Source organism: Salvia splendens, chromosome 20, assembly GCF_004379255.2.
Source record: "Salvia splendens isolate huo1 chromosome 20, SspV2, whole genome shotgun sequence".
NCBI lineage: Eukaryota > Viridiplantae > Streptophyta > Magnoliopsida > Lamiales > Lamiaceae > Salvia > Salvia splendens.
Window position 1 is genome coordinate 538,892 of NC_056051.1, and position 21,825 is coordinate 560,716.

General features: G+C 35.4%; 1 protein-coding gene across 2 annotated transcripts; it reads right to left on the reverse strand.

Moving 5' to 3' along the window:
- Nucleotides 1-1,844: 1,844 nt before the first annotated feature.
- Nucleotides 1,845-13,972, reverse strand: LOC121781859 (clathrin heavy chain 1-like). 2 transcript variants are annotated; one of them, XM_042179560.1, is made up of 31 exons: nt 13,797-13,972; nt 13,607-13,692; nt 12,968-13,172; nt 12,178-12,266; nt 12,019-12,097; nt 11,807-11,934; nt 10,482-10,580; nt 10,299-10,407; nt 10,086-10,165; nt 9,772-9,999; nt 9,626-9,691; nt 9,105-9,221; nt 8,739-8,936; nt 8,496-8,612; nt 8,266-8,325; nt 8,096-8,182; nt 7,849-7,932; nt 7,613-7,747; nt 7,453-7,515; nt 7,014-7,118; nt 6,734-6,846; nt 6,381-6,633; nt 6,167-6,303; nt 5,811-6,089; nt 4,725-5,727; nt 4,128-4,613; nt 3,854-4,024; nt 3,589-3,774; nt 3,039-3,161; nt 2,723-2,833; nt 1,845-2,599 (listed from the first exon to the last, which is right to left on the reverse strand). In XM_042179560.1, the coding sequence occupies exons 2-31, from the start codon at nt 13,649-13,651 to the stop codon at nt 2,435-2,437; spliced, it is 5,121 nt and encodes a 1,706-aa protein (XP_042035494.1). In that variant the 5' UTR covers nt 13,652-13,692; nt 13,797-13,972; the 3' UTR covers nt 1,845-2,434. The 2 variants fall into 2 exon arrangements, with proteins under 2 accessions (XP_042035494.1, XP_042035495.1); XM_042179561.1 differs by lacking the exons at nt 13,607-13,692; nt 13,797-13,972 and having other exon boundaries at nt 12,178-12,285; nt 12,968-13,101.
- Nucleotides 13,973-21,825: the final 7,853 nt, after the last annotated feature.

Here is a 21,825-nt window from a genome sequence, read left to right on the forward strand (position 1 = left end):
CTCATCTTCTATGTCTCGTCTCTTTTTATCTTCACCCTTCTCCCACGCAATGAACCATCTGCAGCTTGTTTGATAGGGTCGCTCTCTTGATTTTATTTAATTTTGTAGTATCTTTTATTTTAGTTAGTTTATCTTTATTTATTTTTCATATATTTTTATAAGCTTTTTATGTATTTATATTAGCATGATACAGTTTTAGGGTTTAAAATTCTATAAATAATATAATTCTATACTATTTTCATTCATTGACATATAAAGATAAACTTTGTTCTCATTCTTATTGGCATAAAAACACCTCTCACTACCTCAACTAGGGTTTTATCGTTTCCGTTCATCTTCTATCTTTCGAGTGCTCTTTGATTACTGGCGATAGACCATCGAAGGTCTATCAATTGGCGTTTTCATTGATTTGCTCTTCCTCCACCACAATCTCTCTCAATGAAAGCACCAATTGACAGACCTTCGATGGTCTATTACTGGAAATCAAAGAGCACTCGAAAGATAGAAGATGAACGGAAACGATAAAACCCTAGTTGAAGTACTAGGGGGCGTTTTTACGCCAATAAGAATGAGAATGAGAATGAGAATGAGAATCAGGTTTATCTTTATTTCTCAATGAATAAAAGTATTATAGAATTCTAAACCCTAAGATGTACTCCTATTTTGCTAATCAAGCAAAGATAAATACTACATAAAAAGCTTACAAAAAGATATGAAATAAATAAAGATAACTAACTAAAATAAGAGATACTAAATTAAATAAAATCGAGACATGTTATTGGAGATGAGCTTCGGCGAGATTTGCTAGATCAAGGACGTTATAGGTATTATGCGTATACCTTCTACTATAATTCTATTTTATCGTTATTCATAATTAACTCCAGCAACCCCTGCGGATGGACTTGGCCTATAAATAGGCATGCATCCATTGCATTCTACACACACAAACTCAAGCATTCTTGCATACACGCTCTCTCCCTCTCTGCATAATCTTCCCGTCGAAGCTCTGCCCCCGCCTTACTCCCGTTCGCCGGAGCTCTGCTGCTAGCGGTGCAGCTACTTCAGAGACGAAACCGTTTTATCTTTAAGGAAATGAGACTCCTCGACTCGGCTTACCGCTTTCCACATGTTTTTCCGTGTAATTTTTCAGTTATTTCCATGTAATTTTCGCCCGAGAAGTTCTTAACAGTTCAACGAAGACTGCATTTCTTAAGTAAAACTAGTATTCCTTCGTCTCTCTGTTTTTTTAGATGTCCTAATTAAATTATGTCATTTTTTTTAGCAAAAAAAAATTTAAAATATGTAATCAATTTTATTCTATTTTGTTTCTTACTTTACTCTATCTTATCTCACACATTTTATGTTAAAAAATATCTGATCGGAGGGAGTAATTAAAAAAATGAATAAAAATAATGACATTATGAACATCGAAATCATTTTTATGGGTGTAAATATTAGGATTATTAAAGCCGAATATGACATAATTATCAGAAAATTGTTTTTTTTATATAAACATTTAATTTAGTATATAATGTTATCTTGAATTTAGATTTTGGTGTTGATTTCTCACGGATGAAAGATCCAGCTTCAGAAAAATTGTGTGATAAATGAATTGAAAGGTGAGGTATCATTTTAAAATGAACTACATTTCAAATACCGTCTCCAACCCCATTTTCAAAACCACCATCAGTATAAAATCACAAGAAATCATACTACGTAGTTTTCTTAAAATACTAACTGCTATACAAACTTTCGTATAAAATACTCTACTCAATTGCACCATACAACAAAATAGATCACTTGCTGGAAGAAACTATTAGAAATCTAATGTAAATAATGTAAACTTGCAGAAAGAAAAACTATTGACTAAGACAAACAGATTACAAGTTTCACATTCCAACATTTCCATATGCTCAAAATTGCTGCTGGAAATTAAATACAAATAGAACCCAGAAACAAGTAGCAAAAAATGTATGAATTCATTACACTGCTTCGACGTCTAGACCTTTTCGCCACAAAGCAACGGTTTTCTTCTCGGAAAAAACGCCAACCGGCCACAATATAGTAAATTTACAACATTCAAATCTAGACCACAAAAAAGAGAGGAAATTCAAACATTCAGAACAGAATGTCTGGTAATCCTGAACACTTGCTTGTATAAAGTTACACACTATACTCTCAGCTTTGCCTAAAGCTGCAAAAAAATGCCTCAGCTAACAAAGAATATCACAAAGAGATATACATACCCACACACTATCACAGACAAAACAGTAAAAAAATCAAATTAATTTGTTCGACTTAGCCTCAGCTTCGAATCAAATTACTTTTTACCCCTAGGAGTAAACCCTTGGCTTCTGCTGTAATCTGTACCATCAATGTCCAGGGAGAAAAAACACTGATCAAGTGACGCGTTAAGGTATGAAACATCAACGTATCAGTATGACCCCATTTGCGGCATGCCAAATGGGGGCATTGGAGGCATGCCCATACCACCCATGGGTGGGGGAGGGGCAGCAAATCCCCCTCCCATTCCTGGACCTCCAATGCCCGGCATAGGAGGTGCCGGCAAAGCAAGAGGAAGTAGTTGTGCGTACATATTCTGCAGCAATTAGCCAGACAAATCAGTGACAGGGCTAGAACTTAGTAGGTTAACAAAGTAAGACCTTTCTTTTTCTTTTTTTGAAATGCAATTTCTTAACATTCATTAATGAATAATATGTACCTGTTGCAGGACAACATCTTTCTCTTCTTCCTTTTTAGCCTTCTCTACTTCCATAGCCTCAAGCTTGTGCTTAACTAATTCATCAACTTTGCCACTGTATTCCCGGATAAACTGCAGAAGAAGATGAAGAAAGTACATCCTTTAAAATCAAAGACACCACCAGTAAAAATAAACCTTAAGACTTTTATACAGGGGGTACTTCTCAATCAACATTCTATGACTTCCTAGAAAGATCATTGCTATTGTACAGGACAACCATATGGCCACACCTCTACAGGCATGCACAAAAATCAGGAGGATAAGGAGAGAGATTCACCTGTAAAAGATACGGGAATGCAAAATCAATCATGTTATTCTTCCAGGCGAGTTCCAGTGCAACATCTGGGCGGATTAAATCATAGCAAACAAAGAGGCACGATGCAAAGCACTCCTTCTTACCCTACAAAAACAACAACCAACATTAGACATTCAACTTTTGACCAATATACCTCTTGAAGAAAGTACAGAATCTTCTACAAGCAATAGAGCAACATGTCTGCTACAATATAATAGGACATGACATCATTAGAAGCAACGACAGAAGATTGGTAACCATGTGCACAAATGTTTGAGCTTTTATAAGAATACCATGACCACATAATAAACATAAACTGTGAGTTAAAAGGGTAACAGCATAAAAAATATGGATGAGATCCTTGAGACTAGTATTGTCCCTAATCGAAAAAGCCAACAACTACTAACAAATTTAGGCTCACCAATCATGTAAGAGGAGCAAAATCAATAAGAATAGAAGAAAACAAAAGGACATTATTGACACTATTTCTAGTCAAGAACATAAATCATGCAGATAGAATCATCAATTATACCTGTTCAATGAAATAAACAAGCAACTCCTCTGCAAGTTCACAATCGCCAGATTGTGAAGCTGTCTCCATTGCATCTTTGTAAAGGTTATCTTTCTTTGACAAAGCAATCGATTGCTTCCACCTCCCGGCCTTCTTGTAAATGTATGCAGCAACTCGTCTCATTTCAAAAAGCTCGTGTTTCTCGATCTGCTAGGTAAAGAAGAATGCATAAATATAAATATCTAAAGGCAGTCTAAAGGCCACTATGATGCGGAAACACAATCACCTTTTGAGCAAGGCCGATTTGATCAAAGTTATCATGCAAGTCAATCGACTCACGTAGCCTCTCATAATCCTCCTCTTCAACATAGATCCCGTTGAGAGCTTCATTGACCGCAGACACATTATTGCTTTGAACGGCTACCATGTACGGCTTAATAAGACGCAGGTGGCCCGCCTAAAGAAAATCAGAAAATGTAATAAGAAAGAGGTGACAACTTTGACTATGACCACAAAATTGTGTAGTGAGACAGAAGTCAGATAACAAAATTAAGTCTGACCTTTCTCATTATGTCCACAACACGAGTGTGATCGACGCGAAGAGCAAGCACATTGAGAACATCATTGATGAGATCAGGGTGCTCTTGCAAGTAAAAGTTCACAGCTTTGTAGTATAGCTCCACATTGGCAACTTTGACAATGATATCTTTGAATTGCATGTGATCCCAAGCTTCTGGGGAATGATTCATCACAGTGGTTGCAGCATTATCAAACTCATCATACTGAACATATAAGTAAGTTAGCTCTAGCCAGTGCTGCTGTTCATCACATGCTCGAATCAGTTTGGGAATATTGAGACGGGTAGAGAACAACTTGATGTGCTCCATAAGTTTCTCGTGGCGATATCTAGCATAAAGGACACCCAGCTCTGTAAAGATGCCCATATGTGCACGTTCCAATCCTAGACCACTCTCCATAAGTGATATGAGCTCATTAAAGCATCCTCTGTTCTGATAATACTCGCTAACCTCTTCAAGGTCATCAACCTGCAAAAACCAGAAAATGATGGGACTGAAAATGAATACTGTTGATTTATAGCTCACTTATCATGTAACTAGAGGAAGTTGAATATAACATAGTCCACTATATTCAGTTACTTGTACTATGATGTTGAGCCCACATATTTGAGCCAAGCGGAACTCCTCAGCATCAACACAGGAAAAACATATTTCTTTCCATGTCTTTGCACTATTAGCTTTCCGTGCAGCATCAACAGCACCTTGGAATTGCTTCAACTTCACTAAAGTACTTGCCAATTTTCCCCAATTGGAGATGAAAGCAAAAATAATTTTCGCAGCCTCATATAGAGCTTCATCGTACAAGCGATCACCAACATTTGGCAGATTTGCCACGTTAGGCATAAGAATAAATTCTTCAATTTCTCCCAGCCTATCAATTTTGGCGTATGCATAAATAAGCTCACTGTCTACTTTAGGCTCCTTTGATTTCTGCCTAACCATTAGAAGATACTTCACAAGGTCATGATAAACATCTGCATCCTGTGCAGCTCGGATGACTTCCAAAAATTGAGTTGCATCATCAGCACGAATAAATGATTCAATTGCATCGCTCACTAGCCCATCCCTGAGTTGAGCTTTAGCCACTTGACTCCAGACAGCATCTTCTTCAACACGGTAAGCAAATTCAACAGCGCGGTTGATGTCTCGAATATTATCCAACAACACATTAACAGCCTGGACGTTCAAATTAAACTTCTTGAAAATAGCATAAGCTTCTTCATACAATTGAGCATCCACAGCCACCTCTCCAACAGACGGGCCGTCAAAGTTATCGAGTCTATTAACATAGTCCATAACCCTAGATGGATCAGCCTTGATGGCAGTCAAGATAAGTAAGTTTTGCAAGTTGAAGTTCCCACTGAAAGCAGAGTTTTGAAGCACAATCTTTTCAAGCAATTCGATTAGCTCATGAGGAAGATCAGCAGTCATAAACGCTTTAACAGCTGCAGAAACTTGTTCAGGGCTTTTGCTTTCTGGCAAAGCTGTGGATACAACTTGGTCAATGAGAAGCCTTCTGAATTCATTTTCAGGATCAAGAACTTTGGCCCAGAGATCACCATCCATTCTCTCAACCACATACCTGCAATAATAAACTAAAGGATCACATTCTAGAGAATATGTGACCCTAAAAAACATGGCACCAAACCTACAAAAATCACAAACCTGGCCTGCAGCTTGAACAATGAATTCTTATTCGTCACATTAATAAGTTCATCATCACATTGTCCTCTCCGATATGCGACAACAGCAAGGGTAGGATCACGCTTCTCACAGTATTTACCCACAACACGTGAATCGTAGTACGGGTTTGTTGTGAGAAAGTGCTCCGGATTGTTGTTGCTATCAATAATGATTTTACCCAGAGCATTGTGGACATGCACATCTTGGCTTCCTTCACTCACAAGATGCTCCAAAAACTGAGTAAGCAGACGAAGTCGGTTCCTGCACCCCACACATGGCATTCATAACAAAACAAAAAACGCATCCTTTATTCTAACATACGAAAATATGCTAGGTACCTTTTTTCACACTCCTCCACCAGAGGCTCAACTGGGAGCAGCGAACGGACAGACAAAATCAGTCCTTTAATGAAATCTTCAGGGCACTCATCATCGAGGAGCTGCCCAACAACCAATGGAGCATTTCCTGGATTAACCTATCAAAGGAAAGAAATTAGTTCGCGAAAAATGGATTTTTTTTCTTAGCAGTTCAAAACATTGATAAAAAGAATACCTTCTGCACATATCCTTCAATGTAACGAAGCATGTTGTTGGTGTACAAGTAATGTGTGAGGTCAGGAACAAAACCAAAGCGGTCGCACACATTGATCAGTGGCCGAGCATCAGGGAGTTTAGCTTCCATTAAAAAGTTCTTGGTCTTTTCAGGATCATAGAAATTTGATTCTCTTGTAACACGCTCGACCTCTTTAATCTGTCCAGTCTTAGCAGCTGCTTCAATGTACTTGAAATGAATGTCAGGATCCTCACTGCCAGAGATGAATAATTAGCATGCTAACTAGCAATTCAGTACCATTGAAAGAACTTATCCTTTGTAATTTGCAGGAAATGGCTTCCAAAATGGATTACCTGGAGCTCAAGTACGACCCCAAAAAGAAGTATAATCCTTCATAGGACTTGAACTGCTCAAAAAGCCTTATGCATGCTTCAACTCCCAATTGTTCACAGTACTCTTTAGCAGTCTACATAAACAATGAACAATCAGAATCAGTAAAATCCAATAAACAAGGAGAATGTTATTCTTAATTCCACATTTTCCATGAATATGGTGCCCAAAAAGAATATTAAAAGAATACTTGAACGCCATACTCTTAAATTTCATAAATACTTCACTAGCTTACAATCATACCTGGACAATAATCTGAAGGTTGCCTCTCAAATTGACCAGTAGAAGATCTTTCATACACTCTAGTGCCCATTCTTTGGAAAGAGTACCGAAAAATTCCACAAGTGCCTGAAATGCATACATCATGAAGCATTGAATAACCATTTAAAAAAAAGACAGATAATAATATACGACCTCTGTCCTTGAAAAGTATGAACATTTGGTTCGGCACGGGTTATAATGTATAATTGGTAAGTAAGAGATAGAGAGAGAGAGAGAGAGAGAGAGATAAAGGGTAGTGTAAGTAGTGTTAGTGGAGAGTGGGCTCACATCATCAGTAGTATAGTGTAGTGTAATGGTATAAGTTGTAAATAAAATGATGTGTAGGGGTAATGTGTTGTTTACCTAAAAAGGAAATAGTTCATAATTTTCAGGGACGGAGGGAGTAATAGTTTTTTCAGACCTGTGGTTCAATCGCATGAGTATTAACAATGACACGCTTGATATCAGGCAGCTCCGAGTAATGCTGCAGACAGATAATAATGTTTAATTAAAATTTTGGGAACTGAATTTAAAATTATGAATAAGGCTTTTTAAGCAGAAAATGAATGAAGACGTTATACCTGAAGTGCGCGCACATAAAGACCTGCTTTCTCACAAAGTTGTGCAACCCGTGGTCTATCATAATGACTGAACATCCCATTTGCTAAAATAGCATCAGCCACATTGGGAAAAGTCACGAGATTGATTTCCAGGACCTGAAAATGAATAGAATATAGGAAATCATGAGTCCATGCAAAGTCAAGGCAATGATGAATGACAATAATTCAGTAGAGGATTAAGAAGATTAATGATAGACCTTAGTTTGCAGGTGTGCATGCTCTGGTAGATTAGGTTTCAGGACATCCAACAGAAACGCAGTTGCTTCACGGATCATATTCCTCTGGAGAAAAATAGTTTAATGAAGAAAGAAGCTCTAATCAGCTGTCTCAAACTTTGGATGTGTAATAAAGAATTTCAAATGTAAAACACCAAAAACACTAACAGAAGAGTCATGATAGTTGGAATACAAATTTTAAGAGACAGGATGAAGAAAGCACTCAAACCTGAAGAAATAAATCAGTAATGGTATTGTAATCAACAGGGCATCCTCCTTCCATTTGAGACATCATAAGGGCAAAATTAACAGCTCCCTTCACGCAGCAAAAGGAAATTATTACAATTTCACAATTACAAAGTATTGAGTTTGCTTTACAATTACAAAGTCCAAAAGTACCTGCGGATCAGACCGGAGAATTGTTTGCAGAAGGAACAGGTAATCAGGAGTATAGCCAACCTGTTCCATGAAGAATATAATCTCTCATTTAACAAACCCTTTATAAACTAACATCAGAAGGATAATGACATAAAAATAAACAGAAACACCTCAACAAACGTCACAATAATACAGGGTAAGATAAAAGAAAAAGAAAGGGTACGCTATTTCAATTCTGATCATCACTTTACCTGCTTTGAGTATATTAAGATTTTGTCAAACTCCCGACGCTCAGCAAATGCCGCAACAACTTTTGGTGTAACTCTAGCTTTGATAAATATCTTCAGGGCAAGGTCATTGTCAACCGTCTAGAAAACAGACAAGGAAGAAACAAGTTCATGCAACGCAAAAGAATGTGGAATCTCAGACAGAATGCTGTGAATTAATATAAGGAATTAAGGATGCTAACATTTCAAACTTAGGTTATATCTGACCTTTACAAGGTCTCCCAGTTCCTCGCTACACTCCAGTTTATCTTCAGCCAACCAGTTCTCTAACAGATTCTTTTTGTTTTGGTTGACAACAAGACGAGATAACTCGAGAGACTCAAATGCATTAAGCTTTCCTTTAGTCAAAAGAGTTCCAAAGTACTGCAGCAATGGTGGCGTCTGCCCAGCTTGAACGGGAACACTCTGAAAATATGAACAAATATTATGCTGATTAATTATCACCCCAAATTAAAAGCATGCAAGTTTTTAATTCAGAATGTAGATAACATAAATTACATGTGGAATGATGGTATGAGAAATTATACCCTCACTAGCTAGTAGCTACAATATGGCGTTAATAAAGATATCTACCTGAAATTTGGAAACAGTTTCTGGTGTCCGGAGGATGCCTTGGGGAGATTCGGCAGCTAGCTCTGCTGCCTCCTTATACTTGGTCTGAGCAAATAATTCTTGGAAACGCTGGACAACCTAATGTGTTTTTAAGATAAAAAACAGGTACAATATTGTTATCCAGTATCAGGTGTCCTTGAACTAAGACCAGACCATCTTAAGGGACCAAAAACTAAGCACCTTTCAAGTGCTAAGATGATGTAATTCCATATCATCCCCAAAATATTCCAGAAGTGACATGCATTTCATATAGGCAAGTCGAATCATTATGCATGTTTCACATGTGTTCTTTTATTAACAAAATGGGTAAAAGAGTAAGTGATTCACAAGTTTGCTAAAGTTTAATTAAAAATAAAAAGATTAAACTAAACATTTAACAACAAGTTCCTTCTACAATGTGTAAAGGGACAGCTGTAAACCCTCCTTACCATATCATGAAAATGAAGGATAAATTGGTGCATCTAAAGAGCTGATCGACTTACCAAATTCTCAGCACCAGGGAGGTTTCCTCTTTTAGCAAGATTGACAGCAAGCTCCAAATTGTTTAACTGCCACAATTTTGAAGATTAGATGGGTGCAATGAAAACATAAAGACTAAGTCATTGAACACAAAAGTTAATGAACATACTTGGCCACTGACAAAAGGCACAATAGTTGCTTCATTAACTGTAGCAAGTAACACCTGCCCTCTCCTATTAATTGCATAAAAACCTCCGATAGATGAAGCTTCTGATGTCAGAAAAATGGGATCCGGACTAATTCTATTTCTGTATACTGCTGTGGCAGTTTCTAGATCATATACAAAGAGTAACCCAAGCTTCGTAATCACATATATAAGGCCATACTTATGTGATATCTGTTGAAACAAAACAAAATAGGAGCAAGTATGAGATACGAAGAATAGATGCACAAGATAATCGAACAATTCCAAGAAGAGAATACCTGCATGGCAACTGGAAAATCATCAGCAAAGTCTGGAGGGAAGAACAGATCTGCTTGTTTTTTAGTGAAAGATGGTTTTCCTACACATTAACACATGCAAATTTTAATTAAGCAATAAGTGCAAGTAAAACCTGTAAAAGACTGCGAGGCCTATTGTATTCCAAAAAGTTTCAAATAAATATATAAGAAAGTAATTATCAAATATACATCCACCTGGCTGAGCACCAAGCTCAATAACATGCAACTTTGATGTCACCTGCCCCGCATTAGAGCTTTTTGAGGCAAAAGAAATAAGGATAGAGTCCTTATCATTCCCAGCTACCTGCTCAAGAACCAATGTAAGATTTTGACGACAGCAACAGCATAAGAGCATCACACCAAGAAAAAAACATGTACTTTGAAAGAAGCGAATGATGCAGCATGAGCTTCAAGGGCTTGGCTTCTTTGCTGATCTACGGAAAACAACTGCATATTTCCTTTGACCAATTGAGGCCGCTGGAGAAAGTATTTAATCTTAGTAAGATAATAAGATTATGTAAGGTAAACAGAAAGGGCCTGCTTATTTATATAACATTCCCATTTCAAATTCTAAAATTGGAGCATATTCATGGCACAAAATTAGAATGTCAATATAGTAAAATTTTGATTGTAAAGTATATGTAGTAAATGAAAGTGCTTCTGGTGATACAATACAATGTCATTTAATAGATATCTTGCACAAACATGAGATGAAAATATTGTACAAATTCACCGTTAGACTGATTTAAAATAATCAATCCAGCACTATACATCAGCAGACAAAAGTAACTCAAACACATTTGCATATAAGAAGTCATAATACTCATATGTGTGATCATTCACGGAATAATTTAATTGATTTTAAAACTCATTCTACATCAATCGGCAAAAGGTGTGCATATACAATACATTAATCCTTTCCAGATTATTATTCCAAAGACTTGTTGGGACAAGAGACAGAAAATGTAAAAATAAATGATATCAATCTAGATATAGGTATGCAATGAAGCAGTGACCTCACTGCTACTATTCAAAAGTTGTTTCCACAATTATTATCATGGTCACCTAATCCATGCAACCTACTTAATATTAATAACACTCATATAACAGAAGGCACCAGACTAAACTTTATTTTTCTGAATAGGATATATCAACAGAAAATGTGCTAGGTTAGGTACAAACTCTATTATGCTGTATAAATCCATATATATTCAAATATAGCATCAGAAGTGAGTTCATCTTAAAAACTGTAAACTGGCAACCAATTCTGCCGCTCATGAAAAATAGTACTCCCTCTGTCCCAAGATATTAGACTCGTATACCATTTTGGGGTGTCCCAACATACTTGAGCCATTTCTATTTATGGTAAAAATCTACTTCATTACTAACCCCACTTACACCACTAAACAACACCTCCTAAATTCTTGTGCCAAAAGAAATGAGTCTAATATCTTGGGACGGAAGGAGTTCCATGCTCACTTTGAAGAATTATTCATAAAAATAAAACTAGATCTAGAGATATTAAAACAAACAAGTTTTCACTAAACAGTTGAATTTGTTCTTAAGATTATAGCAAAAGGCAACAGAAAAATATACTTTGAGGAAACTATTATAGTACCAGTCAGAGGATAGCTTTTATAAATATAGTATTGTATTATAAATCTAACAATTGCAGTTGAGCCAAATAAACAGTTCATACTTACCTCGGGCGAACCAGGAGCAATACCAATTAAAACCAGCCACTTTTCAGAAGGATCACATTTATAATTGATTATCTGGTTGTTTGCTAAATTTGCAGTTCTGTCAAACATCTTTACAGGTTCTGAGTCACCTACCCATAGCAAGATGAAAGAAGTTGAAGAAGAAAGGTAGTGCCAAAAAAAAAGAAAAAGGGAAAAAAGTGATGGCATATCACCTTCAATTGACCAGTGATAAACTGAGGACTGCGTGACTAAACCCAACATCTTAGGAGTTATCCACTTCCAGAATACAACCTATCACGAAGCTTATTAAAATACTGAAGCATTTTATGAACAGTGCATCATATGCTCATATTTGTTGCATATATGTTTACCTGATCGGGCATCTGATGCGACTTCATCTTTGCTTTTGCCTCAATGTTAAATATTTGTAGGTGGTCTTGAGTGGTTCCGGGAAGTTGAGCTTCATCAAGGAAACTAGTCTTTTCAGTATGATCACAACAAAAGGAAGCAAAATTGATCATTATTTATTCAGTGAATTGTTTATGATTGGCAATAAAGTGTAACAATATATGACATGTGAATCCAGAAATTTCTGAGATGATGAAGTCTTATAGTATTTCTCAGATCAACTTAAATTCTTTGTTCATTAATCAAGCAGCCAAAATTTGTTATAGTTACAGTTAACTTCGCTTATACTGACTACTGAGCTTATACTGACTACTGAGCTCCTTATACATAAAAAGGATAGAGTTGCTGCAACTTAGAAATAACTAGGAAAGAGACATCTTCAAATCACTGCATTGTCACAACTAGGATCTACTTCCTCCATTAAATTCTCCACTTTGTGTCCTCAAGCACATCTACACTGTTTATTAGAGGCTCTAAGTTCGATATACTTCCTAGTTACTCAGTCTTTTTCATCTCACTTTCTAGAATATTCCGGGTCATTTTTCTCATTTGAATACATGTATAGTCAAAATAAGACTTTCTATGGTAGAATACTGTCTTCAAAGCCCAATTCTGGCCAAATATACTATCCAGATGGATTAAACGGCAATGTAACTTTATCTGAGCTTTCACCATAAGAGATTCTTCAAACACACACCAGAAATCAAATGCCAAGATTTAATCAATCAGGAGCGCTCAGTAGCATTTGTTCACCTTTCAATGCCAGAATTCTAGAATTTGGATTCATAAGCGCTGAATCAGCTGTAATGGGGCGCCGAAGCGGTTGTGATGGCATGCTCATATCGATAATCACCACACTGTTTTGTGGAGCAGTCTCACGAACACAGATGTACTTATCCGACTCCATCGTCACATTTGTAAAAGTAATGAACTGAGGATTGATCCCTAAGCTAGTCAACTGTAAACACCAAATAAAACACAGTCAAAGTTCACGCCAGCTAACAACAACACTGAGGCTATATCGTATCAGACATGAAACAAACCCAGCGGATCTGAAACTATAGTAAACAGGAGATAGTGTAACTACGAAACGGATAATCACCAACAGCTTGCAATTGCCAAAGCATCAAATTAAGCAAAATTCATTCATAATATTTCAAATTAACAGTCATAAAGCTAATATAGTCATAATATATCGTACCAACCTTAAAACAAACCCAGCGGATCTGAAACTATAGTAAACAGGAAATAGTCTAACTACGAAACGGATAACCACCAGCAGCTTGCAATTGCCAAAGCATCAAAATAAGCAAAATTCATTTATAATATTTCAAATTAACAGTGATAAAGCTAAAATGAGTATAATTGAGTAAGTGCGGAAATTAGGATTACCGTGAGGGCTTCTTTCATGGTGATCGGAGCATTGGCAGCCGCCATGGCTGGAGACGTGGCAAGGCTCCGAGATCGAAGCTGCGGATCTAAGCCAAGTGCGACGGCGTATCAGCACAAGTCTATGGAGATCTGGAGAGCAGCCGAATAGAAACAGGAGATCTAGAGAGAGAGAGAGAGAGGTGACAGAAACCTGAGTAAAGTAGAGAATGTATATTATACTCGCACACTCAAATGCGACAGCGAAGATGGAATTTTTGCTGAGTCGGAAATAGGAAGAGAGAGGGAGATCTAAATTATGCATTTCATGATTAAAATTAAATGCTGAGGAAGCAAATTTACGCTTGCACATTTTGGCAGAACCACAGTGCTTGTCATTCATTATATATTGCACAGATATATCAATCACAAACTTCATCGTTAAAATTGGGGAGGATGATCAGATGATTACGCCAAAATTTGCCAGCACTTTTGCTGATCTAGTGAACAAAACTAATTTTTGGTATATTTGGCAAGCACGTTAGATACTTTAGTGAGCATGTTTATGCTCGTAGCTGTCCCAACTGCATAAGAGCACTAGCAATGGTGGTCAATTCCCGGGGGCCGATCTTCCCCTATAAATAACAATCTCATTCATTTCACACATCCATCTCCTTCTCTATTCATATTTCTCTCTCATTAGAAATGGCTTTCAATTTCTCTTCGGATTCCGTTTCCGACGCCGGCGAGAACAGCCCAATCATTGACCGGATGTGGGAACGCTTAGCGGAGATTGGAGAACGACACCGGCGGGAACAGGTGACAGTCCCTAGGCCAGTCCGGCATCGTTGAGTGATTCACCATAACCACGCGGCGGCTCACAATCGGTTGTTCGCGGATTACTTTTGACGAGGAGCAATGCTATCCGCCGGCAGTTTTCCGTCGACGTTTCAGAATGCAGCGCCCACTTTTATTGCGCATTGTAAACACGTTGTCGGCGCGTTATGAGTACTTCCAGCTCCGTACTAACGCAGCCGGCAGGATCGGACTGTCGCCGCTATAGAAATGCAGGTTGTTGTGCAACAGTTGGCTTACGGAGGAACTGCCTATATGTTCGATGAATATCTTCACATCGGCGAGACGACTGGACTCGACTATGTGCAGAAGCCGACCGTAGCTAATTGCTTGTTCTTACTGGATTTGCATGGGAGGATGCACGACTTCCAGGGGATGCTAGGCAGCATAGAGCAGTGGAAGAACTGCCCAACAGCGTGGAGAGGCCAGTTTACGACCGGGTTTAAAGGCACGCACCCCACCACCATACTCAAAGCCATTGCCGACCAGCTGTTATGGATTTGACTTGCTTACTTCGGTGTTGTCGGGTCGATCAATGACCTCAACGTCATGTAGTCCTTGCCCCTCTTCAATCAACAATGGGGGTTTAGGCCTAGCCATCGACTTCACTACCAACGATAATCCGTATAAGTTGGGGTACTACTTAGCTGGTGGCATCTACTCGTCATGGCCCTTTTTTGAAGACGATCAAATTATCCACTAAGCCGAAGAAGACTTATTTTGTCCTACGGCAAGAGGCTACACGAAAGGATGTGGAGCGGGCTTTTGGTGTACTCCAAGCGTTGGGCATTGGTTAAAGGCTCCACGTGTTTATTCTACATTGGAGATATTGTTGATACCACATATGCATGCATCATCATGCATACATATGATAGTCGACTATGAAGGTGAAGGAATCACAGACATCGTCAATGAAAACACTGCTGGACCAAGCCACGGTGTTGCAAGTTAGTCCCATCGTTAGAGTCTACCGTACATCGATGATGAGCGTCTTCAGGCATTTGTTGACATGCGCCTGGCCAAAGCCCATCGTGTACTCCAACGTGATATGACTAAAGAAGTGTGGTCACGCAGGCACTGATGTTTTATTGTAAATTTATTGAAATTTGCTTCTCGTTGTATTCTTTTTTCCAATATTGTAATACAACGAAAAATTAATTTATTATGTATTTTAATTTAAATTATTTAGAGTTTGACATTAAAAATAAAAGAACGTAGTGTTGATGCAGAAATGAGATATTGAAGTGAGATGGGCTCCTATTGCAGGGAGATGGGCTGCTGACGTGGTAAAAGGAAATGAAAATAGGCTTTGAGATAGGCTCCGGATTTAAGGCCAAGTATAAATATGGGGAAAAAATTATTAATTACACCATGATAATGTGGACCTTACAATTGACTAACACTATCTGAGATCCCAACCACAACAGAGGTGCACAACAACAGAGGATGTTGTGCACCAATACGGCACCGTTTCACACCTCTTTTTTTCGTTAATTTCATTCTTTCTCCCTTAGCACTCGGTCATATATTTAACATCTGGTTCTCAAATATTCTTCTAAGTAAATTAATAAGGCTCTTACTAAAATTTCCTTGCAACTTCTATTATTTCTTTTTTTTTGTCACCCTTTCCCATTAGTTTCATTTTATTGCACAGGCATCAATAAGCTACTATTATAAATCAGTGCAAGTATTCTTCTAATAATTAAATTAATTGGTATCATATTTGTACAAGTAATTAACAATTAACAACAAATTGAAGAGTAGAATCTAGACACAGAAAATATTACAATCATCGTAATGTGTAAAATGCTTTAATGAATTTTATTGTGCTTTTAAATGAAATATTTTCTATTACAAAGATCAGTTTAAATGTTTAAGAACGAAAAATGAAATCTATCAACATTTTTAATAAAGAATTAAAGTGAATATAGGCAATTCTTAGTGTGGGAAATATTTTTTTAAAGTTATACCACTTGTTTTTTTTTGCTTTCTAATTTTGCAGCATAAAACATTCTTTTGAGTTATAATTTACTTAAAATAAGTAATTATTTAGAGTGATTATTTAGGATTACATATTTTATTCTGAATTATATTTTCCATAACTGATAGACGTCTAAAGGTGATTGTTTTAAAAGTTTGATTTTCGGTTTTCCCACATAATAATGCCCTGTGATATTTTATTTTGGAAGTAAATAAAGGTATAATAAAAGTTTTAATTTTAATTAATCTTTCTAAACATAGAATTTTTAAAAATTTATAGTAGTTGTAATTTTTGGGCGTGACAACTGATTTTATTCATAAATTACCATGACATAATAACTTTGTAGGAGGGAAAAAATATCAGTAAAGAAAACAAAATAAGAAAGCGCATATTGTTACTTACCTGAGGACTGAGCTTTATTAATTTATTCTAAGAACACTTGATCTAATTGTTAAATTTGTATATTTGGTTTAATTAAATGAAAATTAATATTTTCATTGAAGATATAATTGAGATGAATTGGGTAACTAATTTTTTGTATTTCTTATTTTTTCCGTAATTGCTCAGTGCTTAATTTCATTTTTAATTGTATTCACGGTTTGGACCACAAATGTGAAAAAACTACTGCATTTACAATGAAACATGAAAAAGAATGCATCTTGTTAAGTGTGTATTCACAAAAAAATACAAGAGATTAAATTAAATTTAATTAAAAAAATGGGAGAGTGACAAAGTAAGTATGCCATTGCTGCAATATATGGCTTGTAACGTAAATAATAATTTATGTTAGTTGTTGCTTATGTATTAAATTTTTATTTGGTCGCATATTAGAATGTAAAGTCCAAATTAAAGAAAAATGAAATATTGAAATGAACGGAACAGAGTATAAGATAGAATATAAATAGTTATAAATTAAATTCGAAGACAGGAATCTTAAAAAAAATTACTACCTCCGTCCCACATTAAGTGTCATATTTAGTGTGGGCATGGATTTTAAGAATTGTAAAGAAAAGTGTGTTGAATAAGTTAGTGGACTATGAGTCCCACTTATATATATTAGTTTTATAATAAAGTATTAGTAGAATTGGTTGGTGGAATGTGAGGTCTACTTACCATTTATGATAAAAGTGAAATATGACTCTTATTGTGGGACGAACTGAAATAGTAAAATGTGACACTTAATGTGGGACGGAGGTAGTAGTTCACTATTAGAATCGAAAACAAGAGTCGAGGAATGGCAAATTTGGAGTAAATAGCATATTTTCTGGCACGTACATGCTGGCCGGAACTTGCATTGTGCCATCGGAAAAGTAAGTTATGAAATCTGAGACACTCAAGTTGTGCGGTATCTCCATGGGATCCCAAACACTAGTGAAAGGTGAAGCAGACGAGACTGATTCAATCATCACATCATTCATCTCCATGGGCAATATTGTAACAACTTGTTGCATGTTTTCCGCTAGCTGTTGAGCTTCATAATCCGAGATGTTGTGCACTGCCCAAGTTTGAAAACATAATTCACTTTTATGAATCATGTAAAAAGTTAATTATGTTCGAAAACACACTTGAATTTGTCTGAGATGCATTCATTGATAACGACGAAGGGACTCCTCGCCCTGTCTGGCTCATTAGCTCAACCTGTCTCTCCAGCAACTCATTAAATCTTCTTACCTGGCTGGGCCTTCAGAGCCAACCTCAGATGATAGGCCTTGAAAATTTTGGGGTTTTCCTTTTCGAGTCTTTGCCACACTGGAAGAAAGCAAATTAAATTAGATAAATTCAAACATATGGAGGAGTATATATAGTAAGGTAATCTTAAAAAATATTAATATACTCTATTTTACATATAATGTCTTTTAAACAGTTGATATAGAAATTATTCTCTAGTGTTTAAATCATATCACGAACTCTAGGACACTTTTTGGTTTGAACAAATTTTTAACAGAGAATTGTAAATAGTATTATAATTTATCTTCCAATTTATTTTACCAAAATACATGAATTGGGATTTAGGAATTGATATAAATTCCCATGCAAATTAAGTAAACGTAATTACTACTCCACATGAGTTAGGGTTAGAAAAATAAAAGCTGACTACTTCATTTAATTTAGTACTATATCATGGGGAATAATACTGCACGATCAATTTTAAAGAATGATCAATCGTGAAAAAAAGCGCAAGCAAAGAACTAATATACTAATATAAACACAAACACAAACACAAACACAAATTAAATAGTAAATGGGTAAAACCTTTACTTTACAAAGACAGCTACAGCAAAGAGATATGAGGGATGCGAAAGTGATGATGGGAGCTGTGCGACTACTCCTTATAAAAGTATGATTTAGAATGTTTATATGGAAATATTTAACTTAAATATAGACGTGATTTGATACATTATGCAAAACTTAATTTCCTAAAGCTGTAAATACTTAATTTGGAAACGATAATTATTTCCTAAATTACTAGCTAGAGTTTTGATATTTTCTTATTTCCACGTCATTTGTAACTATATAATGTTTTATTTTTGTGTTTTATCTTCCTTTCTAATTGTCAATCTTTCCAAATGCAATTCTTTCCCTTTTTTTTCGTGGTGTTTTTTTTTGTCTCCATATCTATGCGTCAATCTTTCCTTTTAAAAAATAATATTCTATTGTTTGTCGTGTTGTGTTTATCTCTTCCATTCGATGTGTCCACCTATTGACGTGGATTGATTTTGTATACTATTTGCATACAATAATGATTCATGCCACTTTTTATATTTATACTGAAATTGACATAATTATGGATTTGTGGTTTTGGCGTATTATACTCGATCTGAATTGAGGAGATGCAAGTTTATGTGAGAAATCTAGAACTACTAGAAAGGATTCAAATATCTTGTGTTATGGTAGACAACATCAATATATTTCACATCAATATCATATTACAAAGGAGTTTCAATATTTCACTATAGAAACTTTTCTACTTAAAACTTAAAAGTACAAATCGATCCATAGAGAAGCGGCACTTCATTAATGTTCTGAATCTGGGGAAGAAGAGAGAGAAAAATTAGAATAAAAGAATATTTGCCGACATGGAAATAAAGAGTTATTCTAAATTCTCGTATATTAGTTTTACCGACTATTTATTTTCAAAATTTACCGACAATTTTTTTCATTATGGAATATACTATTTTTTATTTGAATACTCAAAAACACAATGATTATATTTACAAATTAGAATACTTACGCCATCATTTCGATACGAGTTTTAATACAAAATTAGTAAAATATGGGAGATGTAGAGAGAAAAAGTAATTAAAGTATTGTTAGTGTAGAATGAGTCTCATCTCATTAGAGGGAAAAGAATTTCCAAAATTAGAAAGTGCATATTCTTGTGGGACGGATGGAGTATAAATTATAACCATGATATTACATATATTGTATGTTTTTTTGTGTTTAATATTTATATTTTACATCTTTCTTGTTTAATTTAATTTTTTATAGCACTTTTTATTTCTAAATTTTTAAAGCTTATAATTTATTCTAAGAATAATGTCGAATATCATAAAGAATCTTCAAGTATGTTAAGTTATTAGTTTAATTGAGAACTATAATATACTCCCTCCATTCGCGAATAGGAGTCTCGTTTTTTTATTTTAGTCCGTCCGCGAATAGAAGTCTCGGTTCACTTTTATTATAAATAGAAATAGAATCCCACCTTTCACTAACTCTTTCGACTCACATTTTATTTAAAACTAATTTATACAAGTAGGACTCATATTCCACTAACTTTTTTTCACCCACTTTTCTTAATATTTCTTAAAATCCGTGCTGCCAACAAATGAGACTCCTAATGGCGGACGGAGAGAATATTTGAGAATTTTAACAAAAATAAAAATACCATAAATATAAAAGAAAATCGGTTGTGGTCTTTTCTTTTTCTTCACACCATTTTATTAAATGCATAGATTTAATCACTACGGCTGTATTTGAAACATAATATTTAAAAAAGAACTACTGTAATTTGTCTACAAATTTGTTACTAGTATATTCTTTTCTCTTATTTTTTACTATGATATTTTTCTTTTTGTTAAAAAACACTCAAATATATTATAGTTTTCAGATAGATCAATAAACTAAAATATGGAGAAAAAATTTCCTAGACATAGTGAGTTGGTATGTCATACAAATAATTATTTGACAAATGGAACTCTAAAAAAGTCATATTCCAACTATGCATAACCATACACGCAAACTAATCAATGTAAATCTAAATTTAATTATTACTTTAAATTGTGGAAATTTCTCCAAAATATTTAGAACATTCCTTACATACTCTCAAGTTTCAACTGCATATTGTATCTAATGGGAATATTATATACGTACATTTATAATTTTTACACGCTACAAAAAAAGTACAGAATAATTAATATTAGTATATTTTAAAATCTTAAATTAATAAAAAAACTTTATTAATTATGTGGAATATACGTATATGTATATAATTATATCACGTGTATATGTAAGAACTTCCTTCTATGCATTGTTTCATATTAATACACAAAATTCATCCTTGTGTTGTCACTAAATTGGAATTTTATGACATACCTTTATTCAATTTACTTAGTGATAGGCTAGTTTTCGTCACTCGGAAACGATCACTTTTTGCACTTATTAGTTGAATATTTGCATGAAAAAAGATGCTTTTTGGCAGGGTATGGATCATTAAGTTCGGAAGCTACTTAATGAAGGCGTGAAAAGGAAAACATGCAAGAAAGAGGGCAAAATGTGAAAGAATGGAAGAAAGTGAAGGAAGAAGGCAAAGAAGACTCAAACTGCCCAAGCTGTTGAACTGGCCAGTTTGAACCTGACGGGAAAATGACTAAAGCCACTTCCACACACTTATCAAGGATATGTCTCACTTGCTACACACGCCCATATCAGCCCTTGGGGAGTAAAAAAGAAGGGGAAATATCTTTTATTGGATATATGTATTAAAAGTACTTAACTTTCCAAGACCCACTAACAACTTTGTCACTTAGCTTTAGTTTATTCTCTCTCTAGAAAACTTTCCTCTCTTCCTTAAGAAGAGAGATTTCAACTTCAAGGCTGCCAAAATCTTTATTCATCATGGGTTGAAGTAGTAGTAATTTAGTTGTTGTGTTTATTTTTCTCTAGTTGCTTGTTCTTAACTTTGTAGTTCTTTTGCATCAATCTCACTCTTAGTTATTGTTGTTGTTCTTGTTTTAAAAGCTCATTTCAAGTAGTAATTTCTCTAAGTGTTTGTGTTTAATGTGCTTTAAGTTTAGCTTTTGTTTGAATTTCGGTTTTAGCTTGTTGTTTAGTTCTAGTGTTGGTTATGTTCTTGTTTAGTTAAAACTTCTTTCAAGCTTTGAAAATCAGTTTCTCAAGCATTTTCTTT

Bases quoted from the DNA above. Each gene is read 5' to 3' on its own strand.
- LOC121781859 (XM_042179560.1), bottom strand. From the start codon at position 13,651: ATGGCGGCTGCCAATGCTCCGATCACCATGAAAGAAGCCCTCACG. The intron at 8,937-9,104 runs GTAGATATCTTT...TCATATTTTCAG, and splicing joins AAACTGTTTCCAAATTTCAG to AGTGTTCCCGTTCAAGCTGG. The intron at 5,728-5,810 runs GTTTGTGATTTT...TTATTATTGCAG, and splicing joins TTGTTCAAGCTGCAGGCCAG to GTATGTGGTTGAGAGAATGG.